The 17,363-nt window shown below is 47.2% G+C and overlaps 1 protein-coding gene across 5 annotated transcripts in view; it reads right to left on the reverse strand.

Annotated features, from left to right (window-relative positions):
* Positions 1 to 11,375: 11,375 nt before the first annotated feature.
* PGLYRP2 (peptidoglycan recognition protein 2) overlaps positions 11,376 to 17,363 on the reverse strand; it is a 30,136-nt gene continuing 24,148 nt past the window's right edge. For all 5 annotated transcript variants that reach the window (XM_089489075.1, XM_089489072.1, XM_089489073.1 and 2 more), the window contains 3 exons: positions 16,327 to 17,208; positions 13,115 to 13,325; positions 11,376 to 11,895 (listed from right to left, as the gene is read on the reverse strand). In XM_089489075.1, coding sequence (XP_089345201.1) covers positions 11,556 to 11,895; positions 13,115 to 13,325; positions 16,327 to 17,208 — 1,433 coding nt within the window. In that variant the 3' untranslated portion in view covers positions 11,376 to 11,555. The remainder of the gene's footprint in view (positions 11,896 to 13,114; positions 13,326 to 16,326; positions 17,209 to 17,363) is intronic.

Genomic DNA, 17,363 nt, shown 5'->3' on the forward strand with positions numbered 1-17,363 from the left:
TACAGACCGCCCAAAACGGGCGGTCTCACGCTGCTGCCGGTTGCTGTGTCCGGGAACCACAGCAGCCAAACCGCGCGGTTCCCGGGTGCAGCAAGAAAGAAGCACCAAAATGGGGCTTCTTCCTGTGCCCTGGAAGAGGCGCCGCAAGGCGCGAGGCGCGCACTCGCGGTGCCACTTCTGGCACGCGACGTCCGGATGCTGTGCATCTGTGACGTCAAAATGGCGGCACCCATCTGTTTGCAGCACTGCCATTTTGACGTACTCGTTATGCATGAGGGGCAAGGCGCGTCAGGAAGTGCCACCCTTGCACGTAATGATGGCGTCTCATTGGTCTGTCTGTAACGCGCCTATAATTCCCAGAATTCTATTGCATTTAGCCATGGCAGTTAAAATGGGGTCAAACTGGATTATTTCTACAGTGTGGATGCAGCCTATGGTTTCGCTTTGACTGCCATGGCTGCATCTTATGGAATCTTGAGATTTGTAATTTGGGCAAGTGCATTTAGAATCCTCAGTCAGAGAGCTCTAATGCCTCACTAAACTAAAATTCCCTGGACATTGCCATGGCACTGGAATGATAGTAATATACTTATGCAATGTGAATAGACCCACTGAGTTTTGAAATGACACTCAGTACAAGTCTCTAGCCAGCTTCTGGGTGTAAAAAAAACAAGTGCCACCTTGTCTTTCACCTCCATTATCAAAATATCTCAGGGCATCGCCGTGTGAAGATGTAAATTTTACGACAAGAGTAGCGATGCCAGAAAATATCCAGGGACCTTTTGAAGGCAAAGGCACATGATCTGTGTGTGAATATATAATTACAGCAAAACAATCATGCTGTTCCCCAAATAATAAAGCCACCTTGAAACTATTTAAAATATTCCACCAAATACAGCACAATGCTCAGGGGATAAACACTGAGTTGTAAGACAAAACAAATCTTCTCTCTAGATATATCACTGTAATAAAATACAGGGAGGAATTCTTAGTGCTGCAACATTGGTTTCACTCTAGATTATAGGTGAAAACATGTTCTCCTCCTCCTTAAACCATTTTTTTTTAAAAAAAGATAACTTTCCATGCTACAAGAAATGATTAAAATGTTATAAAATGAAAATGCTACAGATGAACTGCATCCGAGGCTATTAAAATAACTGGCAAATATAATCTCCCATTGGCATTAATCTTTGAGAACGCCTTGAGAACAGGAGAAGTCCCAGCAGACTGGAGGAGGGCAAACGTTGTTCCCATCTTCAAAAAGGGGGAAATTGGGGATCCTAACAATTATCATCTAGTTACTCTGACATCAATACCAGGAAAGAGAGCAGATCATTAAAAAGTGAACATTTAGAAAGCAATAATCACAAAAAGTCAACATACTGTGGTTACTCAAAAATAAGACATTGTACTATATTTATTTTTCTTTAAGAAGACACACTATGGCTTATTTTTAGAAGATGTCTAATTTTTAGTAAGTATGGTACAAAAATCTACATTCTTCTGGAACATCGTCATAACTCTCCAAACCTGGAATTCCATCCTGAATTTCTTGCAACTCCATTTCCTTTAGAACCATTGGCCCCAATCTTTCCGCTCTCTTCCTGCCCCCTTCTTCACTCTGTCTTCTTTTCAGGGTATGGCTGACATAAAATTACCAGCATGGTAGATGAAGGAAAAGCAGTAGATATAGTATATCTTGATATCAGTAAGGCCTTGACAAGGTTCCCCATGACATTCTGTAAAATGTGGGCTAGACAAGGCAACTGTTACATGGATTTGTAATTGGTTGACCAGCCGAACCCAAAGGGTGCTCAACAATGCTGTTTATCACACAGAGCTTTTTGGAGATTTTACAGCTCAGATCTGGAGTGACTGCGGGTCCAACAATGCGAATTCACGTTAAACGTGAATGTGTTATCAGACAAGATTCCTTTCTATGGGCGCTCCTTCTGTGGCACTTCTGCAGTTATTCCAAAGTGACCCCTCATTTTGGTGAAATCAGGAAAAAAGTGAATTCACAGAATTCGCTTTCAAGCTCACTTCAATTTCACTTCAAATCGGTCTGGTGTGGAAGATTACTCTGATGTCGCCCCCCCTTGGCCCCCTGCATCCTGCTCCTTCATCTCTCTCCTCCTCCTTCATGCCATCTCATCCTCTCTGCCACCCTGCCACCCATCCCATCATCCCCTGGCTGCTCCTTCAGCCCGATCCTGGCCCCAGTGACCCCCTGCGACCTATCCCATCATCCCCTGACTGCTCCTTCAGCCCGATCCTGGCCCCAGTGACCCCCTGCGACCTATCCCATCATCCCCTGACTGCTCCTTCAGCCCGATCCTGGCCCCAGTGACCCCCTGCGACCTATCCCATCATCGCCTGACTGCTCCTTCAGCCCGATCCTGGCCCCAGTGACCCCCTGTGACCTATCCCATCATCCCTTGACTGCTCCTTCAGCCCGATCCTGGCCCCAGTGACCCCCTGCGACCTATCCCATCATCGCCTGACTGCTCCTTCAGCCCGATCCTGGCCCCAGTGACCCCCTGCGACCTATCCCATCATCCCCTGACTGCTCCTTCAGCCCGATCCTGGCCCCAGTGACCCCCTGTGACCTATCCCATCATCCCTTGACTGCTCCTTCAGCCCGATCCTGGCCCCAGTGACCCCCTGCGACCTATCCCATCATCGCCTGACTGCTCCTTCAGCCCGATCCTGGCCCCAGTGACCCCCTGTGACCTATCCCATCATCCCCTGACTGCTCCTTCAGCCCGATCCTGGCCCCAGTGACCCCCTGTGACCTATCCCATCATCCCTTGACTGCTCCTTCAGCCCGATCCTGGCCCCAGTGACCCCCTGCGACCTATCCCATCATCGCCTGACTGCTCCTTCAGCCCGATCCTGGCCCCAGTGACCCCCTGCGACCTATCCCATCATCCCCTGACTGCTCCTTCAGCCCGATCCTGGCCCCAGTGACCCCCTGTGACCTATCCCATCATCCCTTGACTGCTCCTTCAGCCCGATCCTGGCCCCAGTGACCCCCTGCGACCTATCCCATCATCGCCTGACTGCTCCTTCAGCCCGATCCTGGCCCCAGTGACCCCCTGTGACCTATCCCATCATCCCCTGACTGCTCCTTCAGCCCGATCCTGGCCCCAGTGACCCCCTGTGACCTATCCCATCATCCCCTGACTGCTCCTTCAGCCCGATCCTGGCCCCAGTGACCCCCTGAGACCTATCCCATCATCCCCTGACTGCTCCTTCAGCCCGATCCTGGCCCCAGTGACCCCCTGCGACCTATCCCATCATCCCCTGACTGCTCCTTCAGCCCGATCCTGGCCCCAGTGACCCCCTGCGACCTATCCCATCATCCCCTGACTGCTCCTTCAGCCCGATCCTGGCCCCAGTGACCCCCTGTGACCTATCCCATCATCCCCTGACTTCTCCTTCAGCCCGATCCTGGCCCCAGTGACCCCCTGTGACCTATCCCATCATCCCCTGACTGCTCCTTCAGCCCGATCCTGGCCCCAGTGACCCCCTGCGACCTATCCCATCATCCCTTGACTGCTCCTTCAGCCCGATCCTGGCCCCAGTGACCCCCTGCGACCTATCCCATCATCCCCTGACTGCTCCTTCAGCCCGATCCTGGCCCCAGTGACCCCCTGTGACCTATCCCATCATCCCCTGACTGCTCCTTCAGCCCGATCCTGGCCCCAGTGACCCCCTGCGACCTATCCCATCATCCCCTGACTGCTCCTTCAGCCCGATCCTGGCCCCAGTGACCCCCTGCGACCTATCCCATCATCCCCTGACTTCTCCTTCAGCCCGATCCTGGCCCCAGTGACCCCCTGCGACCTATCCCATCATCCCCTGACTGCTCCTTCAGCCCGATCCTGGCCCCAGTGACCCCCTGCGACCTATCCCATCATCGCCTGACTGCTCCTTCAGCCCGATCCTGGCCCCAGTGACCCCCTGTGACCTATCCCATCATCCCTTGACTGCTCCTTCAGCCCGATCCTGGCCCCAGTGACCCCCTGCGACCTATCCCATCATCGCCTGACTGCTCCTTCAGCCCGATCCTGGCCCCAGTGACCCCCTGCGACCTATCCCATCATCCCCTGACTGCTCCTTCAGCCCGATCCTGGCCCCAGTGACCCCCTGTGACCTATCCCATCATCCCTTGACTGCTCCTTCAGCCCGATCCTGGCCCCAGTGACCCCCTGCGACCTATCCCATCATCGCCTGACTGCTCCTTCAGCCCGATCCTGGCCCCAGTGACCCCCTGTGACCTATCCCATCATCCCCTGACTGCTCCTTCAGCCCGATCCTGGCCCCAGTGACCCCCTGTGACCTATCCCATCATCCCCTGACTGCTCCTTCAGCCCGATCCTGGCCCCAGTGACCCCCTGAGACCTATCCCATCATCCCCTGACTGCTCCTTCAGCCCGATCCTGGCCCCAGTGACCCCCTGCGACCTATCCCATCATCCCCTGACTGCTCCTTCAGCCCGATCCTGGCCCCAGTGACCCCCTGCGACCTATCCCATCATCCCCTGACTGCTCCTTCAGCCCGATCCTGGCCCCAGTGACCCCCTGTGACCTATCCCATCATCCCCTGACTTCTCCTTCAGCCCGATCCTGGCCCCAGTGACCCCCTGTGACCTATCCCATCATCCCCTGACTGCTCCTTCAGCCCGATCCTGGCCCCAGTGACCCCCTGCGACCTATCCCATCATCCCTTGACTGCTCCTTCAGCCCGATCCTGGCCCCAGTGACCCCCTGCGACCTATCCCATCATCCCCTGACTGCTCCTTCAGCCCGATCCTGGCCCCAGTGACCCCCTGTGACCTATCCCATCATCCCCTGACTGCTCCTTCAGCCCGATCCTGGCCCCAGTGACCCCCTGCGACCTATCCCATCATCCCCTGACTGCTCCTTCAGCCCGATCCTGGCCCCAGTGACCCCCTGCGACCTATCCCATCATCCCCTGACTTCTCCTTCAGCCCGATCCTGGCCCCAGTGACCCCCTGCGACCTATCCCATCATCCCCTGACTGCTCCTTCAGCCCGATCCTGGCCCCAGTGACCCCGAGACCTATCCCATCATCCCCTGACTGCTCCTTCAGCCCGATCCTGGCCCCAGTGACCCCCTGCGACCTATCCCATCATCCCCTGACTGCTCCTTCAGCCCGATCCTGGCCCCAGTGACCCCCTGTGACCTATCCCATCATCCCCTGACTGCTCCTTCAGCCCAGTGATGGATGACAGCTAAGGAGGGGACAAGGAAAGGAGGACAGAGTCCAGAGCCCCATTGAGCATGCGCAAGGGTGCCGATTCGAATCGTTGAACCCTTTGGTGTGGTAATACAATGTGCACTGACCACACTTTGCTTGAATCCACATCGCATGACTTGTTTGGAATCAAACTGACTCTGCTTCCCCCTCAATTTGGAAGGGCAATGGAAAGGCAACCAGGTGTGGTAAAACATAATGTTTTAACGTGAATTCACATTGCTATACAGGAGTGACTCCAGATCTGGTGTGAAAAAACATCATGTTTTGCATTGCTAGAACAGGAGTGACTGAAGATCTCAGCTGCAAACCCCCCACATGTGATAAGGCTCAATGGCTCCTTTTCATCCTGAAGAGAAGTGACCAGTGGGGTCCCACAGGGTTCTGTCCTGGGTCCAGTGCTATTCAACAACTTTATCAATGACTTGGATGACAGAATTGGGGGAGTACTTATCAAATTTGCAGATCACACCAAATTAGGAGGAGTAGCAAATACCCCAGAAGACAGGATCAACATTCAAAATGACCTGAATAGACTGGAAAAATGGGCCAAAGCTAATAAAATGAAATTCAACACAGAGAAATATAAGGTATTGCACTTAGGGCGGAAAAATGAAATGCACAGATATAGGATAGAGGACACCTGGCTGAATGAGACTACTAAGATTATCGCTCTTCGTCCTTCCATTCTGTTCTGAGCACGGAATGAAAGGAGCAGGGAAGAGTGCAAAACGAGTGGGGGACGGATTTTACCGCACGCACCCGTCCCTCATTCATTCCGTTCCCCCTCTCTTCCATTCTTAATCCGTTCCAGAGGGGGAAATTTTTGAGAACTGTTCTGAACAGTTCTCAAAAAGCGTTTCCTCTGGAACGGAATGGGCAGGGAAGAGAGGGGGAAGGGAACGAGTGAGGGACGGGTGTGTGCGGTAAAATCCGTCCCCCACTCGTTCCGTTTCCTGCCGGGCCGGGCCGGGCCGAGAACCCGGTGCGATAAAGTTCTACGTGTGAAAGGGATTTAGGAGTCCAAGTAGACCACAAGTTGAACATGAGTCAACAGTGCGATGCGGCAGCTAACAAGGCCAATGCGATTTTAGGCTGCATCAATAGAAGTATAGGGTCTAGATCAAGGGAAGTAATAGTCCCACTCTATTCTGCTCGGGTCAGGCCCCACCTGGAATACTGTGTCCAGTTCTGGGCACCACAATTCAAAAAGGATGTTAAGAAACTGGAGCATGTCCAAAGGAGTGCAACTAAAATAGTGAAGGGTCTGGAAGCCATGCCCTATGAGGAATGGGGATGTTTAGCCTGGAGAAGAGAAGGTTAAGAGGTAGTATGATAGCCCTGTTTACATACTTAAAGGGATGCCATATTGAGGAGGGAAGAAGCTTGTTTTCTGCTGCTCCAGAGACTAGGACCCGAAGCAATGGATGCAAGCTCCAGGAAAAGAGATTCCATCTCAACGATAGGAGGAACTTCTTGACAGTAAGGGCTGTTAGACAGTGGAACACACTCCCTCAGAGTGTAGTGGAGTCTCCTTCCTTGGAGGTCTTTAAGCAGAGGTCGGATGGCCATCTGTCGGGGATACTTTGATTGAGATTTCCTGCATGGCAGGGGATTGGATGGCCCTTGTGGTCTCTTCCAACTCTATGATTCTGTGATGAAGCCTCTGGACTGGCCAGGAATGGGACAAATGCTAGTTATCTGGTCCTCTCTTCTTCTTTCTTGGACAACAAACCAACACCACCTTTGTGCTGCATTTCAGGTTTCAGCTTGCGGCTACCACCAAACTCCTTCCATGTTCTCATGTGTTTTTATTGCCAGGGTAGGGAGAAGTCTGTGTTGGGATTCTTGCCTTGGGTACAAACATAACCTGAACAGTTTTGGGTAACATGGAATACATCTTTACCTGGGGAATGAAGCACAATTTAATACATAACTACCTCAGGCACCAAATGTCCTGAGCTGGCTCTGGTTTACAAGAACGCTTGACCCTAGTTGAGCTCAAAGCCAGAGTGCCTTCCCGTTGTTTCTGACTTATGGCAACCTTAACGGGAAACCCATGATAGGGTTTTCTTGGCAAGAATTGTTCAGATGGGGTTTGCCTCTGAGGCTCAGAGAAAATGTGACTTGCCCAAGGTCACCCAGTGGGTTTCTGTCGCCAAGTGGGGATTCAAGCCTGGCCTCCAGTCATAGTCGAGCGCTCAAAGTATGACACCATCCTGCCTCTAGAGTAGACCCATGGAATAAGTGGAAACAAATCAATACTTGTGAAAGCGCCACTGCAGTGGGTCTGTAGCTGAACCTGAGATTAATAATTATTGGATTTAGGCCAGAGTCTTGAGGGCATTTTGACTAATGTGTGAAAGTGGCTCTTACGATTTCCTTTGCACAGCTTGTACCTTGCTTGTACTTCTGGATTTCTTGAATTTAACATCGCATTGAAACTTATTGAGTAGGCAGTTTCAACTGGCAAACAAATAACACAGCACTCTGAACATCTATCCTACCTTGATTCATTGTCATCCTACATTTTATGACAGCTCTCGCAAACTGGAATTGAAACATCTTAGCACACCCAGAAGGAAACATCTCTCAAATTCAAGCTTGCCTACAAACCACATCCTGTAATCTTGAAGCCCCCTTTCTAATGTTATATGCATTTTTGTTGCTAAATGCCTTCAAGCTGAGTTCGACTTAAGATGGCACCACAAATGAGAGGCCTCCAAAGTCACCCTGTCCTCAACAGCCCTGCTCAGGTCTTAGGGCTGTGGCTTTCTTGATTGAGTCTGTTCATCTGGAATGCAGTCTTCCTCTTTTGCATTCTGCTCTCTGAACGCCACACCCCCAGTCCACCAGGAAGTGTTATTCAACATATTTATCAATGACTTGGATGACAGAATTGGGAGCATACTTATCAAATTTGCAGATGACACCAAATTAGGAGAATAGTTAATACCCCAGAGGACAGGATCAAAATTCAAAATGACCTGAATAAACTGCAAAGCTGGGCCAAAGCTAACAAAATGAAATTCAACACGGAGAAATGTAAGGTACTGCACTTAGGGCAGAAAATAAAATGCACAGATATAGGATGGGGGACACCTGGCTGAATGAGACTACATGTGAATGGGATCTAGGAGTCCTAGTAGACCAGAAGTTGAACATGAGTCAACATTGTGATGTGACAGGTAAAAAGGCCCAAGTGATTCTAAGCTGCACAGTGCACAGCTGCACAGTGTCTAGATCAAGGGAAGTAATAGCATCTGCCTTGGTCAGGCCTCACCTAGAATACTGCGTCCAGTTCTGGGCACCACAATTCAAAAAGGATGTTGAGAAGCTGGAGCATGTCCAGAGGAGGGCGAACAAAATGGTGAAGGGTCTGGAATGCATGCCCTAGGAAGAGAGATATAGGGAGCTGGATATGTTTGGCTTGGAAAAGAGACAGTTAACAGGTGATATGATAGCCTTGTTTAAAGATTTGAAGGGATTTCATGTTGAGGATGGAACAAGCTTGTTTTCTGCTGCTCCAGAGAATAGGATCCAGAACAATGGATGCATGCTACAGGAAAAGAGATTTCACCCCAACATTGGGAGGAATTTCCTGACAGTGAGAGTTGTTTGACAGTATAACACACTTCCTAGGAGAGTGGTGGAGCCTCCTTCCTTGGAGATCTTTAAACAGAAGCTGGACGGCCATCTGTCTGGGGTGCTTTGAGTTCCTGCATGGCAGGGGGTTGGACTGGCCCTTGTGGTATCTTCCAGCTCTATGCTTGTATGATTCTTTGATTATAAGAACAAAAGTCAAAGGGCCTCTGTACATTTTCATTCTGCTACTCAAGCTTCAGTTGCTGCTGGCTATGGAACTGAGAAGCTCTGGCCCAAGTTTCGCCCTGACAAGCAGCAAATAGCTTTGATCGCTTCATCCGTCACATCCCCTGCCATGATCCCTGATCTGTTCTTTGAAGCTGCTGAGGGCACCTACGGAGAGCTTAGTCTTTCCTGTTTGCAGAAAGACACAGGATGCAAGCAACAGATGTCCACCACCAGCCCAACACATCTTGTCTCAGCTCCACAAAACAAGATATATGTCTGATGTCAAAGTACCTCTAAAGGGTGCATAGAGTCTCTAATGAGGCTCAGTTCAGTTCATCTTCATTACAGAGACCAGCACTTCCCTTTGGCCATTATAGTAAACAGACAATTTCAAACAGTGTTCAGTTCCATGTCGAAGACATATATGTGGATCCCTCTGCAACTGGATGTACCGCATGATTTACTTTCATCGTTGTGGTTTCCTGAAATAGCAGCTCTATGTCTGTTTCCTCTGAATGCTTTGGGGCTGACATTTTTTAGAAAGCACCTCATTACACTTCAACCATTTCTTTCCCAGCATCCATCACTGGCACCATTGTCTGGACACAGATGTAAAAGACATTCTAGATGGATAATCCCTTCGTCTCCAGAGTCCAGACCACATTTCTTACTTTTCATACAACATTGGTTTTGTCTGTTTGCATTTTTGTGACACGCAAAAGTAATAAAAGTGCAGGAGAGGACAGTGGAGAAATCCAAGAGTTAATTTAAACAGCCTATCTCCAAAGTGACTCGAAGTAGCTTTATTTTGGCCTGAATTGGGAATTCAGAATTGGGAAGCTAAGACTTGCTCTTCTGCCTTGATTCATTCATGTGATAAGAGTTGTAAATTAAAAACTCCTTTGTAAGGTTTTTGTGACATTTTTTTCTTGTACCTACTGTGCTTTTCAGAATGGTATTGTTATCTCAGTGTTATGCTGCTAATTATTCAAATTTCAAATACTTAATCCACCCAGGACACCTCCAAAGACCTTAAAGCAGTCCACTTCACAGGGAGACACCCAACACTGCTCCATTAGAGAAGTCCAGTCTTATCACCAGAGGTTTAAATAGGGACAAGTCTCTTATCATACTGTGTTAACTGGATTCTCTTCTGCCTAGGTATTTGCTAGGTTTTATGGGAATGACCAGTATCAATAATGTGGTTGTCACTAGCAACCTTTTTTGTATTTCATTTCCCTCTCATCTCACTGAGTTCATTCCCAACGTGTCTTGTATACATGTATTATAACTGAAATGCTGGATAAGCACTTCATGCATATAATAATGTGCACTATTATCCATGAAAGCTTGTGCTCTAGTATATTTGTTAGCACTTAAGGTGCCAACATGTTCTGTATTACTAAATTTACTACAAATTCTTATGTTTAGAGAATAAATGTCTCTTTGTTAGATTATACCATGTTTCAGAAGCCACTAAAGGAAAGGCTATTACTGAGTAAATCAAGAAAGATCCGGCAGGTTGACAGCTGTTATGAAGTTGGAATAGTAGCTGAATATCCTTGGATTCAGGAGAGGTATGCTATTTGTATGTAATCTCTCCAATGGGTAGTAGACCCTTGCTCCTCCTGTGACTGGCTGAGTGGCTAACAGGAGTACTTAATGATTCTTTACAAGGCAGGGTCCAAATGTACTTGAAGGAGACTGTTGTAAAACGTCTTCTGAAAAAGCCTTCCATGTATCATATTAGGCTAGATAAGTATAGGCCAGTTTCCACTCTCTACTACACTGTATGGTGGCTTCTCAACGCCAGGATGAGTTCCTGGATGTGGTAGGTTATCTGTCTAAATATGAGGCCTCTGTTGCCCCAAGGAATATCTGGTAGTATTTCTCCATTCCTTTCCATTCTGCTACACAATTCCCCCGAGATTGTCCTATATATCTCATATCTTGTTGTTGTGTGCCTCCAAGTCATTTTCGACTTATGGCAACACTAATGAGAACCTATCATAGGGTTTTCTTGGCACGTTTCTCCAGAGGGGATTTGCTATTGCCATCCTTTGAGGCTGAGAGAGTGTGCCTTGCCCCAGGTTATCCAGTGGGTTTTCATGCTTGACCAAGGAATCGAACTCTGATCTCCAGAGCTGTAGTCTAACATTCAAACCGTTACTCCATGCTGGCTCATATTTTTGTTGTGTATCTTCAAGTTGTTTCTGAACCTAAAGCAAACCTATCATATTACCCCATCTGAAATGTTTACATCAAAGTATATCAAGGCATGATTTTCACAATTTATTTCAGCAAAGTAATGTGAATTTGTTCCTCCATGGTTTGTGACAGATGCTGCCCTCTGGTGTTTGACTTGGACATGGATGAGATTGTGGCTCTTCCGTTTTTCAGATTAATGTTGACTGAAGGAGACTGTCTGTTTCTTGTATCTGGAGACTTTGTTGTGTGCATTAAACACAGTGGCGAACACCCTGGTCCATGACGCATCTCACCTTGAAACCTTTCCACGTTGCTATCTCTTGGAAGAGTTTGTCTCCTGGGCAGGAGGTGTTTAATACCATCTGACGGTGCCCATGGATAGTGTAGTTGGCCTGCAGTCTTGCACCTCTCACCGCACACTGTAAGAAGTTGTTCTTCATAAGCTCCAAGTCAAAGCAGGCTGGAAGGTCCGTCATGTAGTTCCCGATGAAGCTGATGCCGAAGCCTTTGCTGTTGTAGCCTAGAGTGTGAGCTCCCACCCAGTGCCAGCCTCTTCCTTGATACAGGTACCCATCACTTCCAAAAACGAAGCTGTGCAGGGAGAAAAGAGAAAGTTTGGAGAGGGGACCGTGGTGAAATGGCTAGTGGGATTTCTCCCACTAACCCCCTCTGTGTTTAAATACTTGAGAAGGAGTGGCAATTGTATTCCCTTGGGCAAATGCAAAATATCAGACTATAATGTTCCTGCGGAAAGATTTAAAATTCGGCTGTTGTGATTTGAACAATGGAAGAGTTTTCATATACTTACTTACTTACAAATAACATCCTTCATAGAAAGTAGCAAGATAGCTTCCTTAACATAAGATATGGGAGCTAATTATATTTAAAATAAGCATACAGTCATCCCTTCACATTTGTGGTTTTCACTTTTGTGGATTTGATTATTCACATATTTGGTTAATATGTGCTCGCTAGGAATCTCCTCCAGCACAACTCTATGGTCAAGATCTGTCAGAAGTCATGCTGGGGGAGCTAGAAATTCCTAAAGAGAACAATTCTCTAGGCATCTGTAGGTCCTCCTACAGATGGTCAACCTCCAGCAGATGTTGCTCTGGAGGACCTAGAGATTCCTAGAGAGGTGTTCTTTTTAATTATTTGCAGTTTTCCACTTTCATGGGGGGTTCTGTGCCCCTAACCCCAGTGAATGTGGAGGGTCCACTTTACTTCTGGGAAAGGAATGGGAGTTAAGAATTTGTGTGTGTGTGTGTGTGTGTGTGGAAGTGGAGGTGGCAATTACAAAAGGATCTTGAAGAGAAAACTAAGATTTACTGATTTCAGTGGGCATATAAGTAGGTATAGGATTATACTCTTAAACAGGGCATTTACAGATGAAGGCTAGATTTCTGGACTTTATCACACAGAGAAAATTGGGGGTTTAAACTGTCACTATCCTGGGAAAGTCTCACAATCGTGGTGAAGATTTTCATACGACATCACGATTAAAGAAGATTTATCCTGGGAATAACCAAGGAATAGCCAGCAACAAATCATTCATGGGGAAATCTGTGAATTTTGAGGGTTTGTAGCTTTGTGAAATATTTAGCCTTCTCTGTCAGAGAGCTCTGGTACCACAACAAACTACAAATCCCAGGATTCCATAGCATTGAGCCATAGCAGTTAAAGGGGGTTCAAACTGTGTTGATTCCGCAGTGTGGCAGCAGCCTTAGCCAACTGTAGTCCCAGCTTGGGAGAAAGGCAGGATATAAATAAAGGGATGGATGGATGGACGCTGCATCAGGACATTGCTGACCTGTAGCCAATGTCATCCCAGCCACGGACATCTTGGTGGAATCGCTGCATGGAGCGCATGTCAGCTGCACATGCTGAGAAGGTTCTGCATGGCTCTGAAGGAGTGCTAGTATGGTGGATGTATACAAAGTCCAAGGGCAACTTTAGCTGGGTTGGTGTTCCTCTGTAGGGCTTGGCCCCCCACATGCACCTTGGGATGATGGCAGGACACTCTAGGGAAGAAAAGTCAAACAAGGAAGAGTTACAGAGCAGAACAGAGACATTTGCTTGGGGGAGCTGCACATTTGTTATCTAAATTGCAGAGGGTCCTGACAGGACACCCACAAATTGTTTTCAATAGGGAAAATAATATAGCTCAATAGGAAGCAGTGAGAGGGCTCCGGTAACATAAACTGGGATCTCAGCCTTTGTATAATGTTTCCAAGCCCAGGGAAGTCCAGAGGCAGTTTCCAAATTAATTTAGTTTATGTAAAAAGGAAATTCACACATGCAAGCACCATTTTCATGCGTACACACACACACACTCAAAACAACTAAAGATGCAAAGGGAGAAGGTAATAGCAAGTTGCAGGGTGGCTAATTGGCAATACTGTACCAATCCTGAAGCAAAGCTCCAGTTTTGGGATGGCTGGATTGAAGATGGCTTGGTAGCTGCCTGCAGAAAATAGGGGTGGCTGGCTACTGAGGTATCAAGTCAAAATTCAACAGAGGTTCTGCCTGGTTTCAGACCACACTAATTTGCTAGTGCCTAGGCACTCATGTTTATAGCAAGAGCTGGGTCCTGGGGGCAATGGTCCAAGAGTTAAAAGGCTTAAGTGACTTTCCCAGGGAAGAAGAATGGGGTGCAATATGAAGGAATGACTGGACAATCAGCACGAATGTCTTGAGAGAAAAAGAGTTTCATTGCCAGAAGGAAACTCACATTGTCTGCTGCAACCAGTCTCCAAGTCCAGTTCTACATCATCACTCTCCTCAATGAAGGGATTATGCAGAGTCTGATTTTAAGCAACTTCAGATAAGTGCCTTTGGCTTCTCACAAACTGAGCCATCCAGACTTTCAAATATGATATGGCTGGTTTTCCGTGCTGAAGAGCCCCCTTTTTTAATTGCTTGCCTAAAACATCCCTTTTGGGTATTGATTTGATACTAAGGGTCACAGAAGGCTGTCTGAGGGCTTGATCCTGGGTAACACAGTGTTAAACTAAAGCACAGTTGAGACACAGTAGTTAATTTCAAAAACCCATAGGTGAGCTAGAGCCACAATGTTGTGTCATCCTCAGCATCCCTTTTGTACAAAGATGAGCCCTACATGAGGCCTCTTCTGTCATGCATTGTAATAAATAAATATAAAATCTGACATGAAGGTAAATGTCCATGTCAGTGAGATTTTGAGTTTCTCTTTGATACTCTGGTCTGCATGAACAACATTCACTACAATATAATTTGTGCAAGAATGTACTGAAAATATCTGTCACTGTGTCTCATGAAAATGCCCAGGTTTACTGCTAGGGCTGGTGTTGCCAGGCTGAAAATAAGAGATTGCTCCTGTACCTTAAATGGTTGTGCAGAAGAAGGAATTTTGGCTGTTGCATGTTGCACAAGGAGGAAACAAGGAGCACCTACTGAAATATACCGTCCCTTCTGTGTGTACAGTGGGTCCTTGGTATCCACTGGGGTTTGATTCCTGGACACACCCCCCCATGAATACCAAAATCTATGGATGCTCATGTCCCATTAAATACAGGGGCATAGTAAAATGGCGTCCCTTATATAAAACATCAAAATCAAGGGTTGTTTTTTTGAATATATATATATATATATATATATATATATATATCAAGCAATGGATGCTTAAATCTATGGCTAAAGAATCCAAGGCCAACTGGATGTGCCTTCAAGTCACCTGTCAAGTTATGATGACCCCATGAATCTGATAGGAGTTTCTTAAGCAAAGAATACTCAGAGGTGGTTTGGCCAAGTCCTTCCTCTGAAATATAGGCCTGTTACAGACTGCCAAAATAAAGCTGCTTCGGGTCTCTTTGGAGGTATGCTATTTAAATGATGCATGGGTCCTAAGAGTCTGGAGGTCGCGCCAAAGCCACACTCCATTCCTAAGCACCGGACTGCATCTTTGATGCAGCTTCCAGACTCTTAGGATCCATGCATCATTTAAACAGCATACCTCCAAAGAGACCCGAAGCAGCTTTATTTTGGCAGTCTGTAACACGCCCTTGTCTCCAGCACCTGGTATTCCTTGGCAGTTTCCCATCCAAGTACTAACTAGGGCTGACCCTACTTAGTTTCCAATATCAGATGGGATCTGGTGCCTTTGGGCTATTCACACAACCTTTAAGGAGACAGGAAACCTCCCCAGTTTTCACTCTGGCCACCCTAGGGCACAACTATTCAGTCTACAGCAATGGTCCTCATATGTGTATGTCCTGTACTTGATGGAGTGTGCTGCATGTTCAGCAGTTCTTCCACACTACAGAAATAAAGTAGCTTGACACTATCTTAACTGCCATGGCTCCCATCCTGTGGAATCTTGGTATTTGTAGTTTGGTGAGATGTTCAACTTAGTCTATCAGAGATCTCTGGCATCTCGCTTAACAACAAATCCCAGAATTCCACAGGATGGATCCACAACAGTTAAAATGATGTCAAACTGCTACATTTCTGCAGTGTGGATACACCCTCGGGTCTCAGCCAGGCTAGGAAGTATAGTGGGACAGGGATGTATGATAGCATCTTTACGTTTTCCCTTATCTGCACTTTTGCCTTTCTTTTTTTCAGCTTCCATCTCATATTCCCTCTTTGTCTACCCCGACCTAGGAACATGTATTCAGCTGTCTAGTGATGGAGAAGGTGTGTGTGTGTGTATTTAAAAAGTTTTTTACATGTTGTAGTGAGCACAGAGTGGAGAGCAGCGCTCCAAATTGTGGGACTAAAGTATTCCCACAATTTTATGAGAACAAATATCTAAAAATGGGAAGGACATTTACTTACTTGTTCACCTACCTTTCTCCCAGGAGGGGATCCAGAGCAGCTTACAACACATTTTCAAAAAATTAATACTTATAAATCAGTGAGGTCACTTTGATGGATTTGCAGCAATACAGGACTGTACCAGGGTAAGCATAGGACAAATAGCTAAGCTAGAGAAGATGGCAATAAAACAAATGGTGCCATTCAAGAGACCTGCACATAACATACCTACATACAATGCCATAAATTCTTCTACCACCTGTTTTGCAAGAAGTACTATTTCTTCACTTGTGATGTCTTCAAAGAGGGGACTGTCTTTATTCAGCTGCCTGAGCAGGTGCATAGAACTTCCTACTTGATCCCTTAGTTTTTGCTCGCTCACCAGGGCTGCAAAGTTCTTCCGCCGGAAATTGCTCCGGATCTGGTGATTTCCCTTCTCTAGCACTTCTCCTCCATAGTAGCCACCCAGCAGGTCACTGATGTTGGGTGGTGGCTCAGGTTTCTCTGCCACAAAGGTTCCAAGAATGAGGCCATCCATTGCTCCATTGATGAAAGCATCAGTAATATGGGAGGGAGGTCCCATCAAGGTGAATGTGTGAGGTGCAGAGATATTATCCCAGCAGCCATTTGGCCCCAGGGCCACTAGGCTCTGCTTTGTGTGAAAGAGCAGAAAAGCCATGCCAAGGTCCACCGCAATTGTAGTAGCAAAGAGGGGATCCACACGAGAGCTATTTGCGGGGTCAGTGACCAAAGGTGTGTAAAGAACAGCCATGTCATGTCTTCTTTTGAATCCAGCTGCTATTCCAGCAATAAGAGGTCCAAGGGAAACTGTGGTCCCATCAGGGGTTAAGACCACCCCATGCTCTACCAAAGAAGCATCAACTGTGCGATTCATCAGGTGTTTGAGGAAAGACTTCTGCTGCTCATTCAAGTAAGACACATTTGAGGGCACTGAAATCACCGGACCAAGAAAATGCTGCCACAGTTCGCTGTTACCATATTCCAACTCCTGGAAAAGCTCCATAACAGCCAGGTCTGAGGTAACATTCAGATGGAGTTCCAAGTCTTTTAAAATTCCAATTACTGAATCCATGTGAAATGGTAAATCATCTGGAAAGGTGTAGGAAAAGGAGAGAACAGTTAGAGCTGTTACCTAAATTACAGAGGGTTCTAAAAGGGCACCCACAAATTGTATTCAATGAAGAAAATGATTTGGTTCAATAGGAAACAGCAAGAGGGCTTCAGGAATGGAAAGCTGAAATCTT

Source organism: Sceloporus occidentalis, unplaced genomic scaffold (assembly GCF_023333645.1).
Source record: "Sceloporus occidentalis isolate IW3139 unplaced genomic scaffold, rSceOcc1.0.p SCAF_1, whole genome shotgun sequence".
In the NCBI taxonomy this organism is placed as follows: domain Eukaryota; kingdom Metazoa; phylum Chordata; class Lepidosauria; order Squamata; family Phrynosomatidae; genus Sceloporus; species Sceloporus occidentalis.